The 26,328-nt window shown below is 42.3% G+C and overlaps 1 protein-coding gene across 5 annotated transcripts in view; it reads left to right on the plus strand.

Moving 5' to 3' along the window:
- The window catches only part of Atp10a (ATPase phospholipid transporting 10A (putative)), a 168,353-nt gene that overhangs the window by 94,892 nt on the left and 47,133 nt on the right, over positions 1 to 26,328 (plus strand). For all 5 annotated transcript variants that reach the window (XR_004123064.1, XM_031386836.1, XM_031386838.1 and 2 more), the window contains exon 4: positions 19,010 to 19,095. Coding sequence is in view for 4 of the 5 variants with exons in the window: in XM_031386836.1 (XP_031242696.1) it covers positions 19,010 to 19,095 (86 nt within the window). In the remaining variant the exon portion in view is untranslated. The remainder of the gene's footprint in view (positions 1 to 19,009; positions 19,096 to 26,328) is intronic.

Below are 26,328 nucleotides of genomic sequence, written 5' to 3' on the forward strand. Positions count from 1 at the left end.
AGAGAGAGAGAGAGAGAGAGAGAGAGAGAGAGAGAGAGAGAGAAAGAGAGAAGCATGTTTCAAGTTAAGTTTCAAAAAGCTTCCTATACAAGTATCTTTAGGGATGCTTTGTTCATGTTGCTTATTAATTGATCCATGTAGGAAGAATTTATTGTTATGTAACTATATTCTATGAAGCACAAGGAATCTGTTTGCTGGGGTGAACCATCTTAGAGCTGATGCTGCAAGACTAGCTCTTGTTGTGTACCTGTGTCCTGGTCACAAATCTGCAGCCAGCATTCTATCCAGTTTCAGACAGACACACATAGCAATAGTGTTTGACTTGGGCACCCACTCAAACTCACTCATGCAGTCAACCCTCACATGCATGTCATTGGTGTCCAGTGTTGTTTTTCTGGGAGACAGTATGAGAAGTCAAAGGGGAAGAGATGTTTTGAAACACCAGCTGAGGGCTCTGGTAGAAGAACCATTCTGCCAGAGATGTCTTTAGAGGGCCACTATTATCTTGGTTGACTCTCACCCCGACCCTAAATGGAGTGGGAGTGGAAAAGGGCCAAATGGTACACTGCCTAGGGGGAATGGAACTGAGCAGTAGGTGGGGCTGAGTGTAGCCTGGCTACAACACAGCTCTAAAGTTTTGGTCAGTTCAGTTCTCACTCAGGACTTTTGGCATGAATGGACATGGTAGGACCACAAAGTCTCTAGAGCCCCCCTCTGCCCTCTTCCACTATGTAGTACATTTTATGAAAAATAAAATGCAAAGAACTTGCAATGGATGGCGTCAAGTAAGAACAAGCAGAATGAGTGTGCACCTGCACCCCAGTTATCACAACTTTTCAACGTCTGTGACCACTGTGTGCTTACCATCTGGCTGTAAATTTGCCCTTAGAAGCTGGCAGGTGTGAGGTTATTACTGGGTCTATTTTACAAATGCGAACAACACACAAGAATATAAGATTCACTTATGAGGGAGACACAGCCAAAGGCATGCTTCTTTCCTTACACTACGTTCATAGGTCCAGCTTCCTCGGGAAAGAAGAAACTCAGACTCTGAAGGGAGAAGATTTCAGTTGAACCCTGGTTTGTTATTACAATATAGTGATTTTATCCTATCCTTCTGCAGGAAGGCTAGGGGGATGATCAAAATTTCTTGTCTTACTGTTGCTATAATAAAAGACTCTGGCAAAAGAAACTTCAGGGAGACCTTTATTTAGCTCACAGTTCCCAGTTAACAACCCATCATGACAGGGAGGTCCTATTAGGCCTGTAGTCAGAAGAAGAAATCAGTGTATATCCTAGTGCTAGTGTTTTCTATATTCTTTAATCACCCAGGATCGATGGCCTGTGGAATAGTGCCACTCACAGTGGGCAGGTCTTCCCACCTCAATTAATTAAGATAATCCCCCACAGACATGGTCACAGTCCCATCTCTTTCTAGTGGACCGTTTACCCCAACTAACGCAGCTATCTACCTTGGGACTGGCTGGAGCTCTTGGTACTACTGCAGTGTTGTAAGTGGCTGTGAGAGGAAAGAGTGAGCTCTTTTTCCGGGAGAAAGAGCCTGGATGGTATCACCTGCTGTCCAACAGTAAGGGCTTTGGTGGCACCGAGCTCTTGCGCTCAAAGTAAGGGTTGGATTTTTGCCATTTTGGACACCTTATCAGATCTTCTGTTGGTGAAGGAAGGCCCAAGTACCTCTCTCTGTAGAGCTTTCCCTGGGTCCTAGTAAGCCCCACTCATGCATGCTCTGCTCTCTCTGTTCCACATAGGCTGGACCTTCCCCATGAACCTTGTCTTCCCTATAACCCTAATTTGGAGGCTCTTGCTATCATCCTGTTGTCAGTGGTCCCACAAAAGGATTTCAGTGTATTCCACCTCAGGGCCAAGGAAGGTAGGTATAACTGTTAGGGGACCAGTGCATAAGAGACCTGAGATTCCAGTTGAGTTTGTCTGGCTGCTTTGTCCTTTGCCTTCACACTTAATCACTGGGTTCCAGTCTTTCCTGTCATGTACCCCGATCTAAAAAAGCTTGAGTGTTTATTTCCTTATAAATTAGATTATGCATGTTATGTTAAACTATTTTCCAACTTTCTGTTATTTTTGGAATCTAACCCCAGTCTTTATAAGTGAGAGACAAACTATCTACCGCGTCCATGCACGCTCAACCTCCATTACTATTTTGTAGGTCAGAATATTAGTATACAGCTTGAGAATTCCTATTCAAAAATCCAAAATTCTCCAGAACCTAAAACTCTTCCGGTGATATCACTGATACCATGAGTAGAAAATTACATTTTATAAAATTTTGTTTCATGGACAAAAATATTTTTTTTAAAAAATTATAAAAGTACATTCAGTGTATAACATATATAAAATGTAATGAATTTTGGTTTTAGATTTGGGCCTGCCCTCAAGATATATCATAATGTGTATATAAATATCCCAAAATAATAAGAAATCCCAACTGAAAAACACCTCTGGCCCCAAACACTTATATTTTGCCATATTTTACGTCCATCATGAAGGTGAAAAAGGAGAAAGATTGAAGAATAAGGTTTAAAATATGTGTTAACAGAAGACCTACCCCTGGTTGCTCCTTCCTGATACTTGAACTTCCAGTAGCTGGGTGTACATATCCTTTGCAGGTCCTTGGATGGATGTGTAGGTAATGGTTTCCACTAGTCACATTACTAGAGCTTACTCATGCATGTATATGACCAGGGGGGCAAGATAATCAGAACCCCAGTGCTAAGACTCTGGACAAAATAGTCTTTACCTTTGCGTATAGTAGGAGTCTTCAAGCTTAACCTCTAACATATCCCCTTCTTGTGCTTCAGTTTCTTATGTTATTTTTTTCCTGCTTTGGTCTACATGAGTAGGTGGAGTTCATGGATTGATGGCTGTAGGTTTGACAGGAGGGATCCCTGGTAGCTCTATGTTCAGCAGGACTCAAAGACCCCTTCTCTGCCTTGTGAGGACCAAGCCAGGACCACTTTCATCCCATAGAAAATGAATGGAAGTCTGGGAAGCATTGAGAGTGTGGCTAAGTAGACTTGCTAGAGTGTGGCTAAGTAGACTTGCTATCTGATTCTGCTCCCCTTGTAACACAAAGAGGGTTAATCCTCACAAGGGTTAGGGATTTTGCAAGAATGCATGCATGTGGCTGGCCAGTTGAGCACTGTTTTAATCATCTTGTGCAGGAAGCCTGCTTGGCTCAGGTACTGGTCTTAGCAGTGTGTTTTCTGTAGGTTGTGCATAAAAGATGAGAGTGGCTCAAGGGTACACCAGCATGCAGGGTTCAGGACAAAACAGACCAGGGTTCTTCTACTTCCCAATGGGACACTGAAGGGAATGAGAGAGATAAAGAAGAGAGAGGAATGATGACAGAGAGGGGGTTAGCTTCTTGCTTGTCCCTAAGTGGGGCCAAGTTATGTGGTCTCTGTGGCCCAGTTGCCTTGTATGTACTACATCAATTAAACAATATTGCCTGTGCTGTCCTCAGGTTCATAGACAGATTAAGGTACAGTTTTCTGTAGCTGAATATCTCTCTTGAAAGTTCTACTGAAAACCTGCCCAACTTGATAAGTTGATGCTATTTGGAGGTGGGACCTCTGGGAGGTAGTTAGAATTAAACCCAGTTATAAAATAGAGCTCCCATATGATATTTGTGCCTTTATAAGAAGAGGAAGATTGCCTTGGAACATAATGCCCTCTAGCATATTATGAAAGAGCAAAGAGGTTCTCCCTAGATGTGGGCTCTGTGATGTTGGACTTTCCAGTTTCCTACCCACTGTCCCATGTTTTGCTATAGCAATTGAAAGGGACATAACTTTTGCTCACTATAAAAGTAGTACTGTTGTGAGTTGTTAGTTGTGAGTAGCTAGTTCTAAGGTCAGAGTGGCAAACAAACAGAAGGATGAGGGGTTTACACGGCTTGGGTGGTGGAGGATTTGAGTCAATGAAAGGCAGATTGTAGCAACTCTTATAAAGTAGAATATTTAATTGGGGCTGGCTTACAGTGTCAGAAGTTTAGTCCATTATTATTATAGCAGGAAGGATGGCAGCCTGCAGGCAGACCTGAGCTCGATGACCAGAGAGTTCTACATCTTGATATGAAGGCAGCCAGGAGGAGACTGCAAGATTGTATTTCACATTGGATGGAGCATTGAGCACATTGAGCACAGCAGACCTCACAGCCCATCCTCACAGTGACACATTTATTCCAGCAATGCTACCCATACTCTAACAAGGCCACATCTCCTAATAGTGCTACTCCCTATGGGCCAAGCATTCAAACACATGTGTTTATGGGGGCCAAACCTATTCAAACCACCACACCCAGTGTGGGGAGGAACAAGGAAAGTTTGAGTGTCCTAACAGTGAGTCCTGAGATGAAGTGAAGGGAGCTGCTGCCAATTGGAACCTTGCTGTCATCTGGAATTAGTCAGCTTTACCAGTTGCTAATAGCCTGAACCTAATAAACAGATGCTTGCTATATGTATTAGCTTAAATAAAAAAGGAGACCCAGCTCCACTGACAATTATTTTATTAAAAAATTATATACACAGCCAGGCAGTGGTAGTGTATGCTTTTAATTCAAGTACTTGAGAGGCAGAGGAAGGGAAATCCCTGAGTTTGAGCCCAGCTTAGTTTACAGAGTGAATTCCAAGACAACCAGGGTTACACAGAGAATCCCTATTTTGAAAAACAAAACAAAACAACAATAACAAAAAAATTACATACATGTGTATTTTAGATTTTGGAAAATTGAATCAGGACTCTAAGCAGGTAATTTTGCTCACTTTGTGAGTGTGTGGAGGTAGAAAGTAATTATGTTCTTAAAATCACAATCTCCATAAAAGGAAGCTGGCCTCCACTGGTCAGAAATCACAATCTCCATAAAAGGAAGCTGGCCTCCACTGGTCAGATGACATGCTGCTCATGTTAGCTAGCTTTTTTAGCTTCCTCTTAAAATTTTTCTCAAAACATAAAGGGAAAACTAGTGTACCACTAAGGAAAGACACACATGTGTGAGCACACGCACATATACATGTTACCAATTTCATCTTCTTGTCTTTATACTTCTTTTGTTGAGGTGAGGTTGACTCATAGCCCAGGGCACAGTGAAAGTGTGAAGGTGCAGGAATGAGCCCTGGCAAAGATGAGAAACCCCACAACAGTCAGGTGACTGTCTCCCTAAAGTTGGAAAGCACTTTCTGCACTCCTTCCTGTATCCCCAAACTATTGATCTTTCAGTTACTTAAGACTGGGGTTTTCTAGAAAGTTGTATAAATGCACTTTGTAAATTTTGGGCCTGGCTTTTTTTCACTCAGTATGTATGTTTAGAAGTTGGGCTACATTGTGTAGATGAATAGTTTGTTCCTTTTTTATAGTTAGTAGTATTCAGTTTTCTAAATATATTGTGTGGACTTATTCAGCAGTTGACAGACATTTGAGGTAATAACAGTATGGGGTTAATAAAAAAGAAAATCAGATGTGGACTGACTTGGATCAGTTGGGGACTCTTCTAGAAGGGCTAAACCTTTTTGTATCCTACCAGCAGGGCACAAGTCTTCCAATTTCTCCTCACTCTCAGGGGCACCTGGCATTGAGGAGTGTTCACCCAGTGTGCATGCTTGAATTGTGGTGGCATAGGTAATGTATGATTTGCCACATTGTCATTTTAAATCTACAGCTTAATGAGCAAAATGTCTTTCAGCTATTGTATAGTGTTAGCACATTTTCCCCCCTAAAACCTATCTTTTTTTTTTTTTAACAGAAACTCATAAAAATACTAGGCATGAACTGTCCATTTCTCCATCGTCTAGCCCCTGGTAATCTACCTGCTTCTGTCTCTATTTGCCCCGTGTGATTCTGTGTTGAGCCTTTAACAACTTCCTGTGTATTCTTTCTTGTGGTGCCCAGAAGCTCCAGTTTCTCCACTTCCTTGCCAACGCTGACTTTTCTCTTTCGGTAGGTGTTTTCATAGATCAGAAGTTTTACCAGTGATTTTCGTTTTCCCACTGCTAGGTGCCACTAGTTGCCTTCTGCCTATCTGCTCATTCTAGTTCTTTCCTCTTGTCACACAAGGTTTTATTATGCAGCTCACAGTAGCCTGAAATTTATTATCAGACTGATCTTGAGCTCACAACAATCCCCCTGTCTCCTGAGTGGTAAAAGGTATAAGCCACACAGTTGGCTCATGTCCTTGTTGACTCTTTTTGGTTTTGATTGTTACTTTTCTATTCTTATATTAAATTTTTATTGGGCATATAATTGCAGTGTTCTGTAGGCTACCAGAAGATATTATTCTGAACAGTTTTTTTCATTCTAATGACATCCCTTCGTGTCCCCATGTTCCTACTATTTGCAAAGTTCTTTTTACCCATTTGTTGCTTGTACATTTGCTCATATATTGTAAAAACCATCATTATATACTTAAGGAATATTTGCCCTATATTCAGCTAGTAGTTCTATGATTTTAACTCATATTTGTATCACTGATTGATATTGTATTATCATTTATGTGTGGTGTGATGTAGGCCTCTAAATATATTCTTTTTTTTAAGATTTATTTATTTATTTTATGTATATGAGTACACCATTGCTCTCTCTTCAGAGACAAATCATATCCTAGTACAGATGGTTGTGAGCCACCATGTGGTTGTTGGAAATTGATCTCAGGACCTCTGGAAATGCAGTCAGTGGTCTTAACCACTGAGCCACCTCTCCAGCTCCAAATACATTCATTTTTGTTTGTTTGTTTTCATGTGTAGTATATATGCATGTTCATGCTGGTGTGTGCGCCGTGTACACTAGAGGTAGACATTGAGTGTCTTCCTAAATCACTATCTTATTATTTAAGACATCTCTTACTGAATCTAAGTCTAGCTAATGTGGTTAGACTGGTTGTCCAATTGGCAATGAATTCTGGGAGTCCATTTATTTGTGCTACCCCAACTCCCAGCCTTTGGATTACAGAAATCAGGTCTTTCCGTGGGTGCTGGGGATCTGAACTCAGATCTTCATGATTATGTGGCAGGCAGTAACCAACTGAGTTATATCTTCCTAGTTCTTTGCTTTTTTGTTGTTATTGTTTGTTTGTTTGTTTGTTTGAGGCAGGGTCTCACTAAATAGCACTAGCTGGCCCAGGTCCCAATACATATCAGGATGCTATGTATTGAATTTATAGTGCTCTTTGCTTCTGCCTCTTGAGTGCTGGGCAAATATTCCTTTACAAAGACACTCGGTTGATCTGGAAGTATTTGTTGAACAGTTACTTTTCCCATTCACACACATGATACAAATCTCAGTTATCATTTGACTATGTATGCTAGGAGGTACTGCCAGTTGTTTTGGTTTGCTGTTCTATATTCTGGCCTTAGGCAATACCACACTGCTTTAATTACTGTAGTTCTTTGGATTAAGTTTTGAAATCAACTTCTCTCTTCTTTCTGAGAATCATTTTGGCTGTGTTTCTGATCCTTGCAGTTCTATATAAATAAATGTCAGGACTGGCTTTTCCACTTCTGGGAAAACAAAATAAATAAAACAGTCTAGTGGCGTCATGACACGTTACAGCACTGCATTTGGAGATCTTGATGAGTAATGCCTTAGTTACTTTTCTTCTTGTGGTACAATACCCTGACAGAAGCAACTTAAGAGAACGGGGATTTATTTTGGCTTACAATTCAAAGTACAGTCCATCAGGGCAAGGGAAGTCCTGGCAGCAGGAGCCTGAGGTAGTTGGTCACATTGCATCCATAGTCAGAAAGCAGAGAATGGTGGATGCCAATGCCCAGCATGTTTTCTCTTGGTTTATCAGTCTGGTATTAGCCCTTAGAATGCTGCTGCCTAAAAGTAGGGTCTTCTCACCTCAGTGATTTAATCTAGATAATCTCTTACTGGTTGGCCTAGAGGATTCAGTATAAATTTTCATATTTATAGTTAGGATGGCATCATCACAGTTTTAAGTCTTTCTGCCTATAAGTACAGGCTGTATTTTCATTTACATGTGACTTCTGTCCATTCTGCCACTGATACTTAGGGTCTTCAGTATTCAACCATTGATCCAAGTTATTTTCTATTATTTCACTCTTTTAAATATGATTCTAAGTGGGATACCTTTTTGGCATTCCCTTTCTAGATTGTTTATTTTTGGTGCATAAAAATTGTTGAGCAGTATAGCCGAGTGCATTTAAAGACAAGTGTAACATTCATTGGAAAAGTGTCTTCTGTTAGGAGGGAAGTTTTAAAACTTATGGCACATACTTCAGCTAGTAGGGTTGGTGACAGGAAGCAGGCTGACCCTAGAGTCTGACGTGACAAACAGTGGACAAAATATAGGTGCTTCTAAACTTCTGATGGGTTTATGGTCTAATAAGCACATTGTTAGGTTGACCATGTCGTCAGTCCAGAGTGCACAGTTTTCTTAACCCAGACCACGGCTTACCCTGACCTGTTCCAAACTTGCTCAGCACACCACATTGGGCAAAATCACTGAGCCTCATGTTTACATAAATTGTTGAGTGTATCAACAATGAAGATTGTTCTGAAAGTGAAAAACATGACAGTTGTGTGGGTATATTTCCCCATTTTAAAGTTGAACATCTGAAATTGGACTTTCAAAGGGAAACTGAACATTGTATCATGATATTGAGATTGAACTGGGATACTGGTGAATACTTTTTACAAGATAACAATGCTTTCATTCTTATTCTGATAACATATCATGAATCAGTGTTGAATTATATCCTGAAAATTATACATTTTCTGCTTCAACTGAGATGATCAGGATTTCTCTCCTGTGTCAATGAAGCTATTACACTGATTTATTTAAAACTAAGCTGACATTGAACTCCTAGAACATGTCTCTTTCCTGGTACAGGATTATTTATATCGTTACATCTGAGTAGGCACAGTATATTCACATTTTGTTAAGGATGTTTTCAATAATTGGGATGGTATATAATTTTCTGTCTCTATCGTGTTGCAGTCAGGTGTCAGCTTTAGGAAGTATTTGTTCTCATTGAATGGAGTGTGGTCCCTCCTTCACATTCTTTGCTTACTTCACTGATGAAACTATCTGCTTCAGACTGTTTTTTACTGGACAGGTTTAGACTTCCCTTTGGTTTCCTTCATGTGAAACGGTTATCAAGGATGCATGGTTTTCCTTGCTCCATGTAAGTTTAGAGATTTATTGTCTTACCAAATTCAACTGTTGCCATTTCAGATACGTAATCTGTGTTATACATGGGAATGTCTTTTGATTCTGAGCTGTATTTGATATTATTATAGTTATACTAGGTTTTTCTCTGTTAACCCTGCACCAGTTTTTTTTTTTTTATTTTACATTTTTTTAGCCTTTCAGCTTCTTTTGTCATATCTGTATGTTTTTTTATGTTACTTTTTATAAAAACAGTATTTTTGGGTGCTTTAAAAAAATCCAGTCTAACAGTCTTTGGTATTCCACTAAAAGATTTTAATTGGCCTATCTTAAAACTTAGTATTGAGATATTTTTAAAGATTAAAACAGTACTCACATTTGTGGGATGCCTACAGAGGCCAGAAGAAGGAGTCAGATACCCTGGCATTACAGTTGTTTAGGATCTGCCAAGTATTTAAGTCTGGGAGTTGAGCTTGGGTCTCCTAATGCTGGGCCACTTCTCCAGTGTTGTATTACTGATGGTTTTTCCCCCTTCTAGCATACGTAGCTTTTGTTTGTCCTGCCTGATCTATTTTTTCCCTTTTCCCTTCTATTGACTGTTTCTCATTCTCTCTTTAGATGGTCTGTTGCTGCTATTTTTGTGCTTATCCTACACATTACAGTGCAGATTTATTTTTGTACTCTCCCAGACAGTGCAAGAATGCTCTAATTCCGTTAGCATTCTGTTCTCTTGGAGTGCATGCATTCATGAGTTGCAACCATATCTGTCTGAAAGCCCCTGAGACCTTGCCACCAGTAGTTCAGCCATGACACCTCAACCGTTTTGCTTGGATTCATTTTTTCAGCGTCTTAGCGGTCTTAAGAAGATTGATTTTTTTTTCACTGTGCTTTGAACAGCTTTATTTAGTATTTTCTTTAGTCTTGACCCCTGGTGGCAATTTTCTCTATCCTGTTGTATTTCTCTATACTGTTAGTATGCGTGAATGATATAAGGAGGCGTATGTCCCAGCACATGTGTAGAAATCAGAGGACAACTTTGCAGAGTTGTAAATCACCTTTATTTATGTTGGTTACAGAGATGCCACTTAGGTCTCCAGGCTTCTGCTGCAAGGGCCTTTGCCCACGGAGGCATCTCTCAAGCTCTGATTTTTTCCTGGTTATTTAGTTTATCTTCTTTGGTTTTCAGCATTTTGTTGTTTGTTGTATTACTCTTTTGAGACAGAGTCTCACTCAAAGTGCTGCTCCTAGACACAAGGGTTCCTCCCACCTTAAACCTTGGATGCTGAATCCCCAAACATGAGCTGAAAGTCTCACCAGCGTTGTGCACTTTGCACTTCTGGGTCATATACCTAAGAATCATCTGTCTCCATTGATTTTTATTTAAGGTTTAATCTTCTGTGCCTTATACTCAGCATGCTACACCACCGGCTTTCTCTCCCTCCAGTCCTGCCTCATTCATCCAGTCCTGACCTGTGTGATTTCCCCTGTCTCCCTCCAGCTTCTTCACACTCCAACCATATTTCTGAGCCTGTAGCTCTCCACACCTGCAGCTCCCCACACCTCTAGTTCCCTACACCATGCTCTGTACTAAATGATTTTTTTCTGTTGTTCATTATCGGTCATTTTTTTTATATTTTCAAAATCTAATAAATGCTTCCTAAGTTTTAAATTGGAATTTTAGGGCTCTCAAACTGCTTGGCCACATTTTAGCTTCTGGCTCTAAAATTTCACTTTTCTCATTGGCTTCATGACCATAGCAAAAAAAGGTGAATTAAAGTGCTAAGTGCTATGTTATTGTTTCTATCTCATTTTCACTCTGTGTGTGTGTGTGAGAGAGAGAGAGAGAGCGAGAGAGACAGAGAGACAGAGAGACAGACAGACAGACACACACACACACACACACAGAGAGAGAGAGAGAGAGAGAGAGAGTCTTATCTACTTTTCTGTGTTCATATCTTTGATGATATATCTCAATTGTACTTGAAAGCTTGATTCCTACAAATAAGTTGAGAACTTGGATCATATATGTGTATTTGTAAATGTACATATGTTTACATGTTTAGTTTTCTACACAGAGAGGGGACTCTTCTCTTTCGGGGTGCTCTAACTGTGTGGAATCACTATAATTCTATGTTAGGACTGAGATTTTTTTTCCTGGCCTCCTGATTGACGCTCAGCTGGGTAGCTATTTTAACTCAATGTTACAAGGTACCTGCTATGCCGTCTCTGTGCTGAGAATCTTCCTTTCAGTTCCCCCACTCTCTGGGGGGGTGCGGTTCTCCATGAACTCACTTAAAAAAACAAGCATGGTTATTCATCAGATCCTTCTCTTTATGGGCTTATGGTAGTCTACATCTCAAGCCTCTCAGCCTTTTAACATATTGAGCTAATGAGAGAGGGAAACTGAGGTTGAAAATGAGATGAAATGACTAGTCGCCTTCCTCCAAGATGCAGAGACGGTCCCAGATTATCCCTGTGAATTTACGGTAGTCACACAAGAGAAAGGTGGCAAATTCTCAAAGTGACTCCACAAGAGAAAGAATCAGTCTGCTCAGTGTTGGTTTTGAAAATGAATGCAAACCCAGAGCCAGGGATGAGAGTGGATTCCCTGCTGGAGTCTCCTTTGGCTCAGAGCCTGTACCTTGACTTCAGCCCAGAGAGCAGCTAGGTAGCAGACTTGTGGTGCAGTGACAATAAAGTGAATCCAAACACCCTAGGCTTCATAGGCTTCATAGGATTTGTTCCATTAGGCTTGCCCGGGTGTTCATCCTCTTCTTTCAGAGCAACTCTTAAGTTAAAGGGGCCCTGGCAAGACCTGACCTCAGCTCTCTTGAGCTTCTGCCTTATGTGAGTCCTGGCTTGATGCCTCTTCATCTTTTGCTAAAGTTGGTATTTGGGATAGATGACTCTTTCATTCTGTCCCAGCATGTTCTTGTGTGAAGCTGGAGCTCTGGTCTGCATTGCCAAGGCCTGCAGTGCTGATCTGTCTTTTGAAGCTGATGGAGGAGCTAATCTGGTTGTGGTTTAGAGTGTCACATCCCAGCTGCCATCTGTGCGGTCATTCTCCAAGTTGGAATAAGAATGCTTTAGCTGCCAGTCTTTTGTATCCCTCATCTTAATTTTCCTCAAAACATATGTGATAGAAATGTACTACTGCTTTCTTATAAGTAAACCTGAGGCCTCAATTGCTTTCTACCTCTAGGTAGCTGTCATACTGTCTCTGTGTGCTAGAAATCTTCCTTTCAATTTAGTTATTCCCTGAGGTGCAGTTCTTTATGGCCTCATTAAAAGAAAAAGAAAACAAACAAACAAACCAAAACAAACCCACAGGTGTTTACTAGGTCTGTGTCAGCAGGATAGCCTTTTCTCTCACCCGGCTATGTGCTCAGTGATCTCTAAGACAGATAGGTCACAGTCCTCAGCTCATCTTTGCTAATGTCATCCCTGCCACTGTTAGTGATGGAAGAGGCACAAAGTAGTTATGGGCTGTGAGACAGACAGTAGAGTAGAGCTTGGACTTGTGTCCTGGCTGGACAGATTAGCTCAGCAGTGCCACTGCAGAATGCTACCTGTGGTGGCACCGTGTTGGAATAAGTACAGACTCTCTTAAGCCAACTATCTTAAAGAACAGCCCTCATTTCAGGGCTGGGTGAAACAGCATTCATTACTTGCTATCTAAATGCACAATCAGGCTTTGATGCACTTAAACACATTTGATAAAAGGTAATGTGGGGTTCTGCTGACAACTGGCCCACTAAAACAGCATGAAGTATTTGTGGCCAAGAGGGAAAGAAAGGCTTTGATTTTGAGAATTCAGGCTCAAGCACGGCACTCCGAGCCTTTTGATTTTTGCTACCATCTAAATGAAGCTTCTAGGGTTCTGGGCTGTGAACCAGCCGGGAGGCAAGAGAACAAAAGATGAAAAGGTAGGCAGAGAGGGGAGGGAAAGGCTCCTACACACTCAGAAAAGAATTAGAGAGGGAAAAACTGGCTTTCTACTCTCAAAGAAATGCCCCTTTAGTCTCTAATGCTTGGGTTTATGACAAGAAAATTTGCAGTTAGAAGAGAAATGTACAAAACCCCAGACTCTCATCCTCAGTACCTTTCAAAAGTGTTGGGCTTCCTGGAGGCCCCCTATGGTTTGGAAATGTGTGAAGCTGTCCCTGAAGAAGGACCATTGATGTCCTGATGCTCTTCAGGACATCCGCTTTGCTACCCTGGAAATGATGATGCCAGAAAATGGTGAGACACACATAGAACTGTCATATACTGTGTTACTTGTGGGCATGAATATCATCAAAGTATCTTAAATAGCACCATCACAGCAATTGTCATACATTAAGTTTAATTTAAATGGGGGGGAATGCCATCTGAACTCTTACTTATTTAACAAACAGGCTTGAAGTCCCTACTACATGTCAGAGGAACCATAGTGGACTGGACCCATAACTTCCTTTTGGTTAGTCCACCTGCTGCTGGCAAAGAAGTTCACATACTCATTGGTTCACCCACTCATTTAGAATAACATTGGTCCAGTGGCCTCCTAGGAATTCCCACAACACTGCCAGGCTTGTGTGCAACACAGATTTGCTTTCCAAGTACAGAACTAGAATGGGGTAATTACTTCATCAATTTGGGTTAAAATGCTTGCCTAAATTAGATCAGTATTTTTCACACACTGTCAAGAGATGTAGATCGAGATTACAGGCTGTGAAGAAATCATCTTACATTTTTTGAGATGAAACATGCTTGGCCTTAAAAAGAAAAGACTTTGGTGTTTGGAACTATGGGGAAGCTCTCAGCCTCTTAGCAGTCAGACCTTCCTCAGTGCCAGGCAAAGCCTGTCTGCTGTTTACAATCAACAGTCAACAAGCATTCTACCCCTTAACTACTGATGAGCCCAGCATAGAGATTTGTGATAATGCAGAAGAGTGTGGTACATGAGCTCTTCTTAGAATAAACAATTGTTACCTCTTGACCATCCCTAAGCATCAAGCTCTGTGCTGTCTCGCGGTGTACAGAGTTCTTGTCCTAAAGGGACCTGTAGTCCAGTGAAGGGGACGTAGGTCATAGGTCTTCTCAGCCTTTCCCAGTGAAGGAGTAGGCTAATTTATCCTCTCTCTCTCTCTCCCTCTCTCCCTCTCTCCCTCTCTCCCTCTCTCCCTCTCTCCCTCTCCCTCTCTCTCTCTCTCTCTCTCTCTCTCCCTCTCCCTTCTCCCTTCCCTCTCTCCCTTCTCCCTTCCCTTTCTCCCTCTTTCTCTGTCTCTGTGTCTCTCTCTGTTTTAATGTGTGTGTGTGTGTGTGTGTGTGTGTGTGTGTATCTGGGGTAGATGGAAGATGCTGTGCAAGTTCCAAACAGTGTCACTTGCCTGCTGTCTATAGGATGCTATCAAAAGTTCCTGGGAAGACAACAGCTTAGGTACCAGGCAGCTATCGATTTTAGTAGAATGGGGACACAAGAAGAACTATCCCTACCCCTGGGGCAGGAATGAGGGCAGGGATGGTGGTCAGGATAGTTAGCTTCATCACTATCTTGGAATGTGTTTTGGTTTCTAGGAAATAGCAGAAGAATACTTTTGTGCTCAGTCTAGGCTGGCCCAAGCCTGTGGCAAGTGGTAAGACCTAATAATGCAGGAAACCAGGCAGAGGCATTGTTCCAGGCAGCAAACATTTAGGGGCCGATGTCTAGAGGTGGCATCTAGATTGGAGGTAAAGGAAGGACCTGGAGTTTCTTTTGGCCTGGAAATATTCTGACAAGTGGCACTGAGAATGCTTTCAGGATAGTGTCCAGATGCAAGAGATGGAAGTGTTTTCCATGTGCTTATTGCAGGGGTAGGCAGTGGTTCTGGCTAGCTAGGAGGTGCTGCTGCACACAGCATCTCTTCTCATGAGGACCAATGTCATGAAACAACCTTGACAGAAGGTCTCTCACTCTTAATTCTACCCGGTAGTTAGTCAAGATTCTTGTAGGCAGTGCTGTACCAGAGGCCCAGAATATACACCTGTGCAGTCCACTTATCTCATCAGCTGAGCCTAAAGATTGGCCTATTTCATTTCTATGAACTGGAAATGTCCTTTTGATTGCCGCTGCTACTGTAGTAAGATGCAGGAAATCTACTTTGCTTTCATTGAATAGTTATGAGTAATTTAATTAATGCAAGTGTGAAATGCCATTTTACTTTGATATCTGTTGGGAATTGGTCCTAAGGTTCCCCACCTCCACCCTAAGGATATAAAAACCTGCAGGTGCTCATGTCCTTTGTCAGAAGCAGCACACGCTTCCATACTACATGTTTTGATCCTCCTGAATACTTTAAATCATCTGATTTAAAGAAGTGGATGGAGCATTAGGAAGACAGCCTGCTTTGGAGGCTTTGGATATCTCTGAAAAAAAAAGGAGCATCACTCACTCTGGTGACTTTGCATCATAGGCTGATTCAGTTTCTAGCAGAATTGCAAGTTCACGGAAACATGAGGAGGACTCTCAGCTGCGTCACTGTGCCACTGCTTTCTTTCCCACTAATAAGGTCCATCTATGTTATCTCATATACTAAAACTTCAGAGCTGTCAAAAGCACAGGCACTCGGAGCATTACACAGCCCAGTAAGGTATGTAGCAACTGCTAGGCAGTGGGGCAACTGTAGTTAGTTACACTGAATCCCACACTACTGGCCACTTGTGGCCAGACTATCGAAGGCTGCAGCTTCAGCGCAAGGCTGGCCTGTGCATGTGAGCATCACTCTTGTAGATATTACTGCTTCTGTAACACTGAGCCACCATCATGATCACCATCCTTCTTTTAGAGAAATTTTGTAGTCTATTGCACAGCTTCTGGTGTATTAGATGTGGTATGATCTCATGTTAAGGCAGCATCAAGTATCAATCTCTGATGAAACTGGGTGTCTCAGAAGCCAAGGCAGGGCCTCTCTGACCTTGGTCAAACCCTTTAAGGGATCCTAAATTCTGAATAGTGTAAAAACTGAAGGGGTCTGGAGTGATGGCTCAGGAGTTTAGAGCATGTCCTGCTCTTATAGAAGACCCAAGTTCAGTACCCAGCATCCACACCAGGCTCTAACGCTAGCTTTAGGGGATCTGAAACCCTCCTCTGGCATGGGAGAGCACTTGCATTCATGAGTACCTATCCACACAGAGACATATAACTAAAACTAAAATATCCTTAAAAAAAAAAAACCTCTCCCAGCACAGTTCTGAAGGAGCACTGCCCAAGCTCAACCCCTGATATTTTTGTGTTATCAAATATTTGTTACTAGGTTAACTATGCTGACCCTGATGTAAGACAATGGGACTTTCAAAATTCATTTATATTGGCTATGGGTGTGGCTCATGGCAGTGCATGTACTTAGTGTAATCAAGACTTTGGGCTCAGTCCCTAGAAAAAAATTGAAAATTAACAAAACTAATTAAAAAATAAAAGCAGAAGAGATAGATCCAGGCAAAATTACCCACATAATTAGGTACCTAGTGTGTCACATACACTACATGGAGACCTAGGGTCTCACGGAGGCTGGACAGGTACCTAGGGTCTTACATATGCTGGACAGGGACTTAGGGTTTCTTATAGGCTGGACAGGTACCTGGGGTCTCTCATAGGGTGGACAGATGTGGTAAGATCTCACAGAGGCTAGAGAGATATGCTGGGTCTCATGAGGCTGTAGATATGTGCTAGGGTCCCCTAGAGGTTATGCAGGCATCTAGGGTCTCACATAGGCTGGACAGGTACCTACTATCTCATATATTCTTGACAAATGATCTCACATGGTCTCACATATACTAGACAGACGCCTAGGGTCTCACATAGGCTAGACAGGTATGCTGGGGTTTTACAGAGACTGGACAGGTACTCTTCCACTGAGTTTCATCTCCAGGGTGAGAGATGTTTTAAATGAGAAACTGGAGTAGCCTTGGTGTGGTTTGTTGGGGCTGCCACAGATTTCAGGGCGAACCAACAGACACTTCATGGTTCTAGAAACTGAAAGTCTGAGTTGAAAGTAACAACCATTTGATGTCTCCTGAGACTTCACCCATAGACATTTTCCATATAGGTTCATCTTTGCCCTCCCTACCCTCGCCCCACGTGCCTATGTCATATCTGCTTTTGACTATTAGGGCACCAGTGCTATTGGATTTGGCCTATCCTCACAACCTCATTTAATTAGTTCTCTAAAGGGCCTGCCTCTAAACACAAGCACATTCTGTATTCCTGGAGGTTATAACCCCAACAGATGCATTCTGTGCATGAGAGGAGTACAATTCAGCTGGTAATAGACCCCGAAGATTCCCCCAGTTCTAAAGTCCTCCCCAGTTCCAGATGAAGTGAGACTTCTGTGCCCTGAGCATGTATGCTTCCCAAGGCACCTGGTTGGGACAGAGAATTACAAGTGCTGTAGTGGAGCCTAGAGGACAGAATGTCCTACTGTTTCCAAGCTGTGCATATTGCTTTTTTTTTTTTCTTAGTGAGAATGAATAATAAACAGAAATGGAATATTTTAAGTCATACCTTCTTTGTGTGCCAAAAATCCTGGCATTCTTCAGAGGTTAATCCCTTCATGGCCATCTTGTATGCTGTTTCTGCCACTGTCTGCTATGGAAAAAGCAATCCCCTAGTTTCAACATAATTCATACAGCTTTAAATAAACACTAGAAGCTGAAGCAGAGCCTGACTCTGCAAATGGAATGCAAGGCTATTTCAGTAAAGGAGAGAGACTTATGATGACTAAGAGACTTTAAGAAAAGCCTTTATAAGTGGCATTCCATGACCCAAAGGAGGAGCTCAGTGATAGATCACCCTTGTAATACCCGAGGTTCAAACTCTAGCACTTCAAAATAAATAAAAACTCAAATGTTTCAAAATCAGCTATTGCACAAGGGCTAGTATTGCCAGATAATTTCTCCTCAAGGTACACAGGACACAACAGGAAACATTAAAATGTGACTTTTGAGTAGTTTCCTCTATGGTTATATTGTGTCCAGGAAGATACATTGTTGTGATGAAATACAATTCACCTGGATTGATGCTGACAACAATATCTATATCCCTTTGTGATGTTTCAGCCTGGTTTTCCAATGATACATATGAGCAGAGACAGCTCAATGGTTTTTTGTTTTGTGACACTTGACAGAAAATCCAATGAACCTGACCAGAGGCTGATTGGAAAGAGTATGTGTGTGTGGGGGGCAAGAAATTCCGCGGTTTCACTGGGCTCATTAAAGTTGACTCCATTTTTCTCCTTTATTATCTTTCCCCTTCTTCTTCTGACCTCTTTGGAGAAGGCACCATCATATCCACCAATGGAAATATCTAAAAATTCCCTTTACAGTGAGTTGTCATTTCTTTTACAGCACAGTCATAATGAAGTCGCTGAGCTCTTGGCTCATACTTGGCTATTTAAATTCTTTCTGGCAAAGGTCAATAAAGAATCTTCAGACAACACCAAGCAAATAGGGTTTTAGCATAAATTCATATATTCAGGTAGGACTTGCCCCTCTAAATTGCTATGAAGACATAGCAAGGCCCTTATGTGTCTCAGGAAACCACACCCATCCCTTTCTTTTCCTTGCTGGTGCCTCCTTTGCTATTATTTCAGCCTCTAATTTTGCATTAGAACTAATCATTTCATCTCACGAACCACAAGTCTGTTTATAGTTAAAACAATTCATTATTGTTTATTATTAAAATGAGCAAACATGCATTAAGCACTGAGTGTGTGGCATTCTGTAGAGACTCTAGGCAGAGTCCATGATGATTTCCCTACCATGGGTGTGAAACAGATGAGCCTTTTAGACCAGCCTGGTTTCTCTAATGTGTGTATACTGTTATTTCAGGTTTCTGAATTCAATCCTATGACGTTCACCAGTGTAATCGAGTGTGAGAAGCCAAACAATGACCTGAGTAGGTTTCGTGGCTGCATGTGAGTATCTTGCATCTTTGCAAGCTCTCTTATTTTTCTTTTGTTAAACCATATGCACACACAGATACACAGATTCATAACATGTTCTTGGATAGTCTTTGCCACATACATCATTTTTTGGTTGATCTTGAAAGTAATTTGTGAGATCCTGTCAGCAGTGGAAACTTGTCAAAGGCACTGTGTTATTGAGGAGTGACTGATTTTCCCTCTGAGAGACTGAGGAACATGACAAGGGACAAGAAGCTTATGACCATTATATAGGGTCTCAAAAATGGAAGTCAGAGGCCAGAAGCCAGGTAGGAAGCACCTGGGTAGAAATGCATTCTTCTTGCACAATATATTATTGAGCATTTGCTGTATATTGGTCTTAGCCAGTACACTGACTATACAGTAGTAGCAGTTATTGCCTTAATGTTTATTTCTTCTAATTATTATAAAAGAGATTTGTATGTGCAATAGGTCAGCTTCCTTTGTTCCCAAGTAGAAAGACCAAAGGTGAATAAATGGCCCAGGAGTGGCTGAGTAAAGTGACACTTGTCAGGGGTATGTAGAGCTCAGGAGGTCACTCACTATATCATTCAGTCTGTTCTTAATGCTTGTTTGGAAAAATAATAGCAATAATGTGAATGTAGGAAAAAACAGTGAATTGAGAGTAGCATGTATCTGGAATTGCTGAACTGCAAGGTGGAGCTATGCGAACTGTTTCATGGAGAATGAAGCAAGTGATGAGAATCTAAGGGTATCAGGTCCAGGCTGCCATGGCATGCCACTCGAGTCTTTCTGTAAGAGCAGAAACCATAGACTTAGCTTCCTCAACATCCTTGTGATGCCACTGTTCAGTGCAGAGCAGCACCCCCCCCCCCCAATAAATGGACTCCTGAAAATGGGCCTCATGTCAAAGAACTCTAACTGTGTGAGTCCTTGATTTGCTGATAGTACCCAGCACTGCAGCCTGTGCCCAATCTAGGCACAGGGACAATGTGATATGGTAGTAAATGGAAGCCTCACAGGAGAAGATAAAGTGGACTTGTGTGACCTGAAGATGAACCAGCCACTCACTGGACTTGCCCTAAAGTTCAGAACTTGGAAATTGTTAGATGACCTCTTTTAGAAGCCAAAGGAGGCTAAACTCCTAAAGGAAAGTGTTAATGTGCTACCACACAGCCAGTGTGCTGTGCATTTTCTGGTCCTGGTTAACTTCTGGCCTATCTTCTTCTGGTCTGCTTAACTAGCTTCTATGAGTTCACACGTAGTACACCAATTCAAGGACCTCTGTGAATCCTGAGGCCAAGTTATCGACAGAGAGGAGATGCCAGGTGTTTAAGAAGTCTTGACATTAAATAATTGGTAAAGGGGGTGCAAGTGATTTCATGTTGCCAACTCAATTAAAAATAGAGGGTAGATCCTTCTGCAGTGGCTTTTGGCCTAGCCCTTGGGTTCCATTCCCTTTGCGTCTTGTGAGCCCTGAAGGAGGTTTCTGAGTGACACTGCATTCGCATGCACAGATAACTGTTTGCGTATTCACAGTTAGGTTAGGGTTAGGTTCACAGTAAAGAAGACCGAATCCTTCATCAGCCACTTTCCATCCCTGCCCTGAGGACATTCAGGGAATTAAGTACTTTCTGAGTCTTTAGAAGGTAATTTGAGCACTCAAACTGGCACAAAAATCGAGGTTGGCAGGTTCTGGAGAACATACTTTCTAGATAACCTTGGGTCCTGGTGTAGTGGCCATAATTTCAGGGTATTCCTCAGGTCATTGCTGAAAGCTCATTTAATGCGTAGAAGGTTTTCACGATGGTAAGTGCCTTCTAAATACTGACCATTGTCACCCTAGCAGATGCTGTTAACTTCACTGCTACAGGGAATACTGAGTACCAGGTGAGAAAGGTCAGGAGAGAAGAGATGGTCATTAGGAAGGAGGTTAGTTCACAAGGTGGCTGGAAGAACTGTCTGTCTTTTATGGATATCAGAAAGAACTATATGAGATAGGAAGGTGGGTTTGAGGTTTGCTTGGCTTGAGATGATGTCAAATTCTTAAACAGAATGACTGATTTGATAGTAAAATCTGGATAAATGTAAAGATGTTTATGTAACAGTTTCAACATCTGAAAGTACAAATTGGTTCATACTGTGGCAAGGAACCCCAGTTATGTGTCTCCTAGACCCCCTTCCCCGTGAGGTTTCCAGTACCTCTTAACACTGACACACACAATAAAGCTTCTAACACCTGTGCCCTTGGAAGACAACCATGTCATATTTAAACCACATCAGGGACTGAGGTGAGGATGGGAACTAGAAATAAAGATTTGAGGACCCTTTGCCTAGATGTTGTATTTAGTCAATGAAGAGGCCAGGCCATGAAGGAAAAGAACATAGGGAGAGAAATGAAAGGAACAAAGACAAATAGCTCTACAAATTAGGAACATCATCTCTGATGTGACAGAAATGCTGCCATAGGGCAGTGGTCAATGGAGGAGACATAGTGGAGACATTGGAAGGGGTATCCTGGATTTCGCAGAGTCCAGGAAAGGTGATGGCCACCATGGAAAATGAAATGGAAAGGCCAGGGTCCAGAAGATGGAGAAGCACATTACTTCTCTAGAAGAATGTCCTGAAAAGGGTCAAGTCTAGGGATGAAGGCTGGGGCGGGGAACTATAGACAGTTGTCAGACGGAGACAAAGTATGAGAAGACTAAGGCTAGTAACGTGTTTAGTTATGTGCAAGGGGCATAGGAAGGGGTTAATATATGAAGACTTGAGTACAGAGTGGCTTGTAGCCTTTTGCTCACCCACAGCACCTAACTCCCAATGGCTCAGTGTCCTTTTCTTCTGGAAACTGGAAAACACATCAGCTGTGGATTTTATTCTGCTGACTCAAGCTTTCCTTGTGACGACAACATAAATGTCCTGCTGGCACATTTGCAGAGAGAAACACCCAGTACAATATGATGTAGTTTACACCTAGATTTCCCTTCAGTCAGTTCTTACTTTTTCTACCTTGTCTTCCCAAAGCTTTTGGCTGAGGAATGACATAAAGACACAGGTGGACTAAGTGCCACCTGCCTAGACCACTGTGTCCTTACCCCCATCTCTCTGATTTTTCCATCTTTTTCGGGCACAGTAGATTAAGTAGGCCATGGGATGGACTCTGGGGCAAATGGGCCCCTCCTCCATTGCTCACTTTGAGTGGCTCTCTGGAAGTGGGCTGTAGGCAGCAGCATACTAGAAATTTTCCTGCAACCTCGAGACACTACAGAGTGAGAAGCTCTGCTTCAGCCAGCCAGATTCATGCTGTCTTCTTGGGACTAGTACAGAGGACTGTGGATCTGGATGGAGGAGTGTGCCTTTCCCAGGAGCAGGCCTGATTGTGCCGGGTCCCTGATCCTTCTCTGAGAGGGAAGCTTCAGCCAACCTCATCCTGATACTTGTGTCGGGGCTAGCTCACAAAATACATCAGCTACAGAATCTGTCCTTGGTCAGGGGCTCAGGGGCTCCTGCTCCTTTTATCTTCTCAGAGCGGCCTCCTGTCAGTCTCCATGAGACAGAAGCTACTTGCTAGGGAGCCATGGTATGCCTCCAGTCTCACTGCTAGGCATGCCTACCGATTGTGCTCTTTTATGGATCAATTAATCCAAACTTGGATCTATAGTCATTGTTACCTAGAAAATGTAACTTGGGATTTTAGCTCCTCACCTTCCCCTTGCCAGAGCTGGCAGTTATAGGAATTTTACCTTGCATTTCTGAACACTGGTCTCATTCTGTAGGTAGTATGACTGCTCCTTTAGCCCTAGGTGAACCTGAGAAGCAAGTGAAAGAACCATGTAAAATACCTTCAATATAGATACCATTGTATAGAGAGGGTAGTATTTGCCTCAGTGTGTGGTTTCCATTGATAGGAAATGTAGGCCTGTCTGAGGAGAGAGGATAGGAATCAGAGGTTACCAGGGCTTGGGGGAAACAATATACCCTAAGAAGAGGAAGGACCGACTGTGGTATAAGGTTTCGTTGTGGGTAGGGAAAACGTTCTTGAATTATTTGCCAGTGAATTCACAGCTCTGAGTGTATAAACATGAGCTTTGTACTTTAAATGACTTAATAGTGTGGTACAAGAAATGCATTGTGGGTTATTAGGAAGAGATAAATGTCAGGGGCTTCATAATTCAAGTGTACTTTAGTATTCTGTGTTCTTTAGATTAGTCCTTATAATTAAGCCCTAATGAGATCCTCAGAAGCTGAAAATACCACATTTTCTACCACTTTTGGCTATTTCCGAAGTTCTTTCACTAGCATAGGCCTAAGCTTTGCCTTTCCCTGTGGACACTGAGAAAGCTTTCTCAGGTACCCTCTGCTTTTCTATGTTCAGTCAACTTCACAGCATGCGGTGATTTTTTTATTATTATTATTCGTGAGTATGTGTGGGTGGGTATCCACAGAGCCCAGAAAGCATCAGAGCCTGTGGAGCTGTAATTACAGGCAGTTTTGAGCAGGAGGACATGTGTACTGGGAAACAAACTCAGGTCCTCTAAAAGAGTGGTAAGCAAGCTTAACCACTGAGCCACCCCCTCAGCACCTTATGTGATGATCTTTGAGACCATGATCCAGAGGTCTAGAAGATAAAGCCGTAGGATGTCTGGTTGTTTGTCTGACATAAAATTCATTACATTCACATCATAAAGCCATTTGCCTGTGCTTCTCTTCAGATCTCTCTGTATTTGCTTCTATATTTGAGTGCTTTGATGCTGGATCCATTTATAATTGTTATATCTTTCTGTTGAGTTGATTTAAAAAAAATATAATAGGAGGTTTTGTTTTTATCTCTTGGGAAGTTTTTGATCTCATGCCTATTTTTCTCATGCAAGCGTAGCCAGCTACTATGCTCTCTCAGTTACCATTTTTTGCCCCAAAGTAAGCATTCAGAGAGATTTTTCTGCCTGCAGGTCCTAGACCTGGGTACCCCAGCACCAGGGTGACTGCTGGATGCCCTTGGAGTGCAGCCTGCTTGCTAGAGTAGCCTCCTCACCCTGTGACCAATGCAGGGACTGTTGCTACCTTGTGTATTAGTTAATGCTCTATTGCTGGAAGAAGCATCATAACTAAGGCACTTATAAGGGAAAGCATTTAAGAAGGGACTTGCTTACAGTTTCAGAAGATGAATACTTTTCCATCATGGTGAGGAGTGTGGCAGCAGGGATGCAGGCAGGCACTACAGCAGGAGCTCACACCCTTGATCCTTCAGCGGGAGGCACAAAGAAAGTGAAACTGTGCTAAGCCCACACCTAGTGACACACCTCCTCCAACTAGGTCACATCTTCTAAGCTCTCTTGAACAGTCCAACAAGTGGGGACTAAGTATTCAAATATGTGAGCCTAAGGGAGCTATTCTTATTCAAACCACCGTATCCCAGGAGATATAGGAACAAGATCATTACTGACAATTGAACTGTTTCAGTTCCTTAACTTCTCCCAGCCAGTGTTGAGAGTGAGATTTGTGTGAAATGTATGCAAGCATCAGTGGCAGTGAGCAGGCTTTAGGGTGAACTGTAATCATATCAGCCAGACTCATCAATGTTTGAGTGCTTTTATTCACCTTTATAGACATAATCATCCCTCAAGAAAATGGGACATCAGCCCAAAGCAGTCTGGTCATTTCCACCTGTATTTGAATTAGATGAACAAAAACCTTAACAATGTATTATATCAAAAGAAAGTCTGCCTATGGTTCAGCAGTTCCAAACTGGTATCATTTTGTCCTTCCTGCCCATGTCAATTGGTGTGCACAGAGGGGCAGATGGTGTTCTCAGATTCATGAAAGTAAGAGTTCAGTTATCTGCACAGGGATGGAGAGAGCCTTTGAACGTATAAGTCATGGTAGAGATACTGAATCAAAAGCAGTTGTGTTGTTACCACCACAAGGTCCATGGACTCAAAGGCAGGAGATGACATGAGCTAAAAGTCTGTGTGGTGAAGAGTCAGTCAGTGCTCTCTGACCAAGAAGGTGCAGGGGATTTACTCCCTAACTTCTGTTGCTCCCATCTACTTCTTCACGATCCTTCCCAACATCCCATTCAATAGGTCCAACCTCAAGCCAAGGCCAGGGTAGCAGTCAGCCTTTGCTAATTACTGAGGCAGACAACAGGGTAGAGACTGAAATAACACAGGAGGATCCTGCCTGGGGACCTAGAAGTTTAACAGAGATAATATACATGAAGGCTGCAAAACTGAGCCCATACTGTAAGAGGGACCTTCCTCTGACACCAAAGCCAGCATAAGGAGGGAAGGGCATTTCTTGTGGGTGGCTGCCCAGAACAAAAAGCCTACAAAGAGCTAAGGCACTACAGAGCAGACAGCCTGCATGGAAAGCTAAGGAAGTACACAGCCTGCAAAGTTTCCTCCCAGAGGAGTGCAGTGCTCATGTACATGCACAGAAGGTTGCATGCATGTCTTGAGATGCGGAATGACAAGGGCAGCAAGATTGGGCTGCAGGTTCCTGCAGAGAAGTTTGTAAAACCTGAATTAGAGCAGTGCTTCAGACATGGAGCAAAAATAAAAGCCTTGGATTACAAAATTTAGGAGTCTAATGTTGAGGTCTCATCACTGTAGTGATATAAAAGCAAGACAGGAGTTCATCTCACATTAGTGGACTTTAAGGCTAGGTTGGTATAGAACTACCTCAGAGCAGAACAGATTGAAGACCCTGGTGTCTAAGTGGTACAGATTAGCTACCCTGGGGAAAGAGTTGATGTCAAGCCTTTGCAAGTTGCTGCTCCTTGGCTCTGGGGGCTTGGCAGACATTACCTAAGCATCAAGGCCTTGTCCTCCTATATCTATGCAACTAGATGATTTTTCACCCCTATGCATGTCCTTTGTCATGTTTGTGGTAGCCAGTACACTCCTTTTCTCACACACTATGCTCAGATGAAGGAGACCTGTTCCCAACAGCACATGGGTTAGAAAGATGCAATGCTTCTTGAGAGAGAAAAGCAGACATTTATCTGCTTGAAGACTGCTGTTTCCCAGGATCACTAGATCTTAGCAGTTGGTTCTTCATAAAGTTTTGCTTCCCAGAGAGTTTTTGTTAAGAAGGGCATGGTTAGATGAGCCAAGAAGACTTGAACAAGATGAGTACTTCCAGGTAGGTTAGACCAAATGTTAAAGGATGTGCTGGTTGCCGTGGACAGAGTGTCACACTTGGGCAGAATTGAAGACAGGTTTATGTCTTCTTTCTGGAGCCTGG

This window comes from Mastomys coucha, unplaced genomic scaffold, assembly GCF_008632895.1.
Source record: "Mastomys coucha isolate ucsf_1 unplaced genomic scaffold, UCSF_Mcou_1 pScaffold21, whole genome shotgun sequence".
NCBI lineage: Eukaryota > Metazoa > Chordata > Mammalia > Rodentia > Muridae > Mastomys > Mastomys coucha.